Below are 5,664 nucleotides of genomic sequence, written 5' to 3'. Positions count from 1 at the left end.
TATATTTATATTTATTTGTGTTTGTACATTTTTAAATAATTTATTATTATCTTTATATTATTATTTCGAAGATACTTATTACCTGTTTTTGTTTTTTTAAATTATATACATTACTTTGAAAATATGTCGTTAGGTTCACTACTTGGAGAAATGATAGATCACATGGTCAAGAAAGTACAAAATACTTTAAAGCCTGATAGGAAGATATGGATGTACAGTGCTCATGATGAGACTGTAGCAAATATGTTAATGACTTTGAATTTATTTGATCCTCACTGTCCACCTTATACTGCTATGATTCTCATAGAATTGAGGACAAACTCTAAAAACCAATATCTTGTAACGGTATAAATTTTACTTAACATTCATACAAAATTTGTTATTTAAGTAAAATTATCAATACTTATAAAAATTGTAATTACCTTTGCATATTTTATATATTTTTCTTTATCCATAGATTTCTTATAAAAATAGTACTGCGGAACCAATACTTATGACGTTACCAGGCTGTAATACATTATGCCCTTTAGATGAATTTATCAACTTGACAAGAAATGTTGTACCTAAAGACTGGGAAAGAGAATGTTTAATAGCTTGGGAGGACATAAGTCCTAGCGACGTTATTGGTAATTATTACTTATCTATTGAATATCTATATCTACGATTTGCTCTATACAGTACATATATATATATAGTCTATATATATATTCTGTATATATTTTATATCATCACAGGTTTAAAAATTCTGTTTTTGGTTGTTTCAGCGATCCTGGCGTCGTCTATATTAATGTTAGTTTTACTGGTTTTATTAATAATAGCTTTTATATACTGGCGTCATAAAAAAGAACATAGGCACTATTATTTTCGTTTGACATATAACGATTATAATGATGCCATATAATGAATATTAGTCAAAAATATGGCAAGACATTGAAAAATGTTAATCATTAATTATAATGTCTACAATAAAAATTGGGCAAGATAAGTTTTTTCGCGATGTCAAGAGAAACGGGATGAAATATTAGATACACATTTTTAATTCTATATTATATTTTTAGAAAAATCTTTTATGATGAATGACAAGATTTAATCATTGACTTTTTTTATTGTACAATATCGCGCGAGAAACAACTACTAGTTTTTAAAATTATACATTTTATTGTTAAGCGAATCATTATGTGATATGTTACACTCATTACATCATTAACATCGATTATTATGTTTATATTATAGGCGTATTTTAAATGTCAGTTTATTTTCATGAAAGAATATTAATATTCGCGACATTTCTTTGAGAATTTTGGATTGCTCATTGCAAAATGCTTTTTACATATTAATAATTCGTTTGAAACTGAGAAAAATCAAGTCTGACCATCGAGATAAAATAATGATTTATACTACACTCTATTACTTAAGAGATATTAAATCCAAATAGACAAATGGATAATATCTCCAAATTTTAGAATTATTTCATTTTAAGACTTAAAAGAGACAAATAATCAGGTACTTTTATAAAGAGAAAATATGTGTATTATGTGATAATTGTTATTTGTGATATCTCGTTATATCACTGAACTTAAAATTGTATGAATGTACAATAAACATTCAGTATGATTAATTCAACATATTGCAAAATACAATATGCAATGGACAAATTTTGCAGCAAAAATTTGAATGAGAAGAAACAAGAACTTTTTTACTCTACTTATAGAATCATTGTATGATTTAATTACTGTTATTGCTAACTATACAATACATGTGATATTGCAATGATTGTCTAGTCATAGTATATTGAGCTTCGACACGTTCACAAGTTTCTTCTTCATACAATACAATAGTAAATTTGTGTGAAAAGCTAATGTGTGTATATAACACTGCCTATAAAGAAACATTTAGTTGCAGAAAATCAATGAGTAAATAGAAATGTGGTTGTAATTCAAATTACGAGGCATATTTATAAGAATGTATCTTTTTTTATTTTTATATAATATTCATTGAAATATTGCAAATACATGTGGGATTTGATATACAGAATATGTTTCTGTTTTAAAATCGAGCATCTTATAACAGATGCAAGTAGATACTTTAGAGTACTTATATAAAAATAAAAGAAAAGATGTATATGTATTTTATCTCTGATTAGAAGTATTTTTGTGATACTTTAAACAATATATAAATAGCGTGATGTGTAATCGACGACAAACTTGTAGATTTGCTGTCATATTGAAAAGATTGCAGGTATTATTTATATAGTAAGTAAATATTATTTTATATGCGTAAAAACCAATAAAAATTAATTGAAAACGATATTTGAATTATTTTACATATTATATATACAATTAAATAATTATGCATTATCAAAACTATATTTTATGTAAAAGTAACATTTTAATATAGATATTTTGCAACATCGAAAATTTTTATACACATATGTCAAAAACTTATGAAATATATCATTAAAGCAAAAATATTCGAATAAAAATTGATTGTCAAATATATAAGATTCAGATGTTACGTTATTTATCTTAATCAATATGTGCTAATTTACTGTCTAAATTATCCAATGTTCTTCCTTGATGTAATAAATTATCCTATTCAAAATAAATGTGTTTTTAATAAAGGAATGTCAATATTTCTTCTTCAAGGCAGTAAAAGTTATCTCTTGTATAATTGAAGACGTTTATCACTTGAACATAATCTCATTGCAGATATAGTTGTCGCTAATGAGTTAGTATTCTGCTATTGATGTAAAACTGCCACGCAAACTTTCTTGAATGGTGAATGCTGGATTTGTTCTGCAATATATTTAACATTTAAGATACTTTAAATATATGTCTTGAAATAGATCCAAGTTGAATCAAGACAACACTATAAATCTCGATGTAGCATCCTTACCTTCATTATGACGAGACAAGTCAACGTTTCAAGCTCAGACTTTCGTGTGTTAAAAATTTTTGCATGCAACGAAAATAGTTCCAGTTAATCACTCGTCATACATGAGTTTCTTTTAGAGACACATTAATAAGAATTAATGGAACCAAACGAAGAAATTGACAGTAGAACAACAAAGATATTTCACGCTATAGCAGAATTATCATTGCATAATGGAGATAAAGCATATCACAATGATAAAGCATCATTTGTTTAATATAAGAATATATTTTTTTCGCACAATATATCGAGAATAACTGATCGTACACATACCATGGAGCATCACATGCTGACGTCACGAGATATTACAAACACCTTTCCAACGTGACATATTCGCATGTTTGTGGAATATACAAGAGTCGCATATTGTCTCGCATATTCAATTGCATTATTCCGACTAAATGTTTAACGATGTTTCCAACGTATTGTGAAAACTATGAATGAAGAAAACTCTTTCTAAATCATGAGCATATATGAAAGTAACTTTTTATGTCGTAATCTATATTATCTTTATATTTCTTTTTAAAAGCATTAAGTAAATTAATTTATAAAAATATATACATACACATTTAACATAGTAGTAATTGATGATAGATAATTAAATAGTAATTAATGATAGATAATTTTCAGAAATCATTAAAAAAATAGTTCATACATTTAAGTTATTATTGCAAACAAATTTCTTCCTTGTAAAAAATAATGCAAATATAAAAATTTTACTTAATATTATGCACTTAAAATTAAAACATATGGTGTTTTAAAAGGTTCTTTTAAAAGCATTTGTTAGAAAAAATTCTTTTATATGTAAAAGCGTGCTAAGATATACATATAGATTTTTAACAGTAAGAATAATACCTTGTAGCAAATAGAGCACTTGGCATACCAAATTATGATTTAGTTGCATGACCTGGCCAAACAAGTGCAAACATTGAAATTCAATCTCATTAGTGTAGATAATGCAGAGTTAATTATCGTTTACGGTAGAAAGGTGCAAAAAGCATGGTGTGAGTCACAAATCAGTTGGCTCATCGCTTGCAATTATCTGTGTTAATTCGGCACAAAAATTACACTATAGAGCAAACTTTATATTCCCACTAATCATTCCCACAACACATATTTCCCACAACCTTTGGTCTTAGGAAAAATATATATTCAAGCACCAAATTAAGCATTTTATTAAGTTTGTTAGTTTTAAATTTTAAAAACACATCTTGTTGTTTTCAAATTTATTTTATATAGTAAAAAATGATATATTTTATTTGCGTAAATTTACATTTTGCAAAAAAAGTAAGTTCTATACAAAAAATTGTTAGTGTATGTACATGCCGAATCGTGCAACATAAGAGGGACATATATATCAAATATACACATACATATACACCAACAAATAATTTTCTTCATAAAATTATTCAATTGCACTAAACATTTTGTGTATAATTATACACACAAAATCATATTAGTTCTTCACATACAATTTTCCGATTAAAATATTTCACTGGATGGACATGAAAGTGTTATTTGGTAAAATTGCATTTAGTCACAATTATGACAAATGAATATCGCTAAAATTTTCCTTACCTGGCATAAACAGCAGGATTCGATATACCAAGCGTTGGGCTCACAGGTGTACCAATATATTTAGTAACAAACTGAAATGTGAGAAAGTAAATTAATAAAGAATATTATTACAATTATGGCACTATAAAAAATAAAAATTCCAAGATATATAGTTATAAATTATTATAAATTAACAAAATACTGAGAAGTTTTAACTCCGCTAAGGCATAATTTAATGTCACAATAAAGGAGTATTATGTATAAGCAAAAATATATACATACCCAATGATTACCGAGAGAAGTTGCACCCATGCTCACAGCCATATGAATAGCCAAGTAGGCGCAGAAAATAAGATATAAAATCGCATATATAGACATGCCTAGAAATACAGCCCAATGTTGGGGCAGGTCTTCTTGAACAGTTTGTATCACGAAATATATATTTATCATTATAACTAGAATCGATAGTGCGGTCGACACAATCTTGTTTATTCTGCAACAGATAACATATTGTGATCATAAAAAAAGATAATGTTTCAAATATTATAAGGGATACAAAAACCAAAAGTTACATACATTCCGTTTCGAAATTCACCCATAATCTGAACACTACTCGTAAAAGCAATTGTAGGTAAGGTGGCAAATGGTAATTGCAAACTCATTATAGCGTTCAAGATATCGTTCATGCCACTCAAATTGTCCATATCGGCGAAGAACGCTACTAAGAACGTAGGAACTATAGCGATCGTTCGAGTGAAGAGAACTCGCTTCCAACGAGCCCATTGCAGATTCAGGAATCCTTCCATTGCGAACTGACCGGCATAAGTGCCCGTCATTGTAGACGACTGACCGGCGGCCAAAATACCGACGGCCCATATATACATCGCGGCTGCGCCAAAGGAACAACCGAGGAAGATCCCTCCTTTGTAAAGATCAGCATCTATCGTCGCATTATTCTCCTGGAATTTGCAAGAAAAGATATATTTGAGAAAAGCATGCCTCCTCCCCAAATATATGCAATTAAAAAATTGTTTACACATCGCTACAGACATTAAAATAAAATTTAAGAAAATACTTACTTTAAAAGTCTCCATGCCGAGGGTATAATTATTCGCCTCGCAAATTTTGTACTGAAACAAAACGGGAATTAATTAGTATATGTATATATATATATAT

The 5,664-nt window shown here is 28.0% G+C and overlaps 2 protein-coding genes across 14 annotated transcripts in view; one reads left to right on the top strand and one right to left on the bottom strand.

The window, feature by feature from the left end:
* The window catches only part of LOC115239912 (prostatic acid phosphatase-like), a 4,705-nt gene extending 2,401 nt beyond the window's left edge, over positions 1-2,304 (top strand). Inside the window, exons 5-7 of the mRNA XM_029814771.1 lie at positions 134-345; positions 458-626; positions 765-2,304. Of these exons, the coding sequence (XP_029670631.1) occupies positions 134-345; positions 458-626; positions 765-901 (518 nt within the window). The 3' untranslated portion in view covers positions 902-2,304. The remainder of the gene's footprint in view (positions 1-133; positions 346-457; positions 627-764) is intronic.
* The window catches only part of LOC115239909 (protein Malvolio), a 6,986-nt gene continuing 3,275 nt past the window's right edge, over positions 1,954-5,664 (bottom strand). Inside the window, exons 8-14 of one of the 13 annotated variants that reach the window (XR_003884690.1) lie at positions 5,568-5,618; positions 5,065-5,447; positions 4,771-4,981; positions 4,510-4,580; positions 3,205-3,365; positions 2,896-3,004; positions 1,961-2,795 (exon numbers count right to left, since the gene is read on the bottom strand). Coding sequence is in view for 6 of the 13 variants with exons in the window: in XM_029814759.1 (XP_029670619.1) it covers positions 2,729-2,795; positions 4,510-4,580; positions 4,771-4,981; positions 5,065-5,447; positions 5,568-5,618 (783 nt within the window). In the remaining 7 variants the exon portion in view is untranslated. Of the gene's footprint in view, positions 3,366-3,786; positions 4,427-4,509; positions 4,581-4,770; positions 4,982-5,064; positions 5,448-5,567; positions 5,619-5,664 lie in introns of all 13 variants that reach the window. The other 12 variants (XR_003884691.1, XM_029814763.1, XR_003884688.1 and 9 more) reach the window with 12 other exon arrangements.

This window comes from Formica exsecta, unplaced genomic scaffold (genome assembly GCF_003651465.1).
Source record: "Formica exsecta isolate Colony F162 unplaced genomic scaffold, ASM365146v1 scaffold4, whole genome shotgun sequence".
Classification (NCBI taxonomy): Eukaryota; Metazoa; Arthropoda; class Insecta; order Hymenoptera; family Formicidae; genus Formica; species Formica exsecta.
This window is presented reverse-complemented; position numbering and strand designations above follow the sequence as displayed.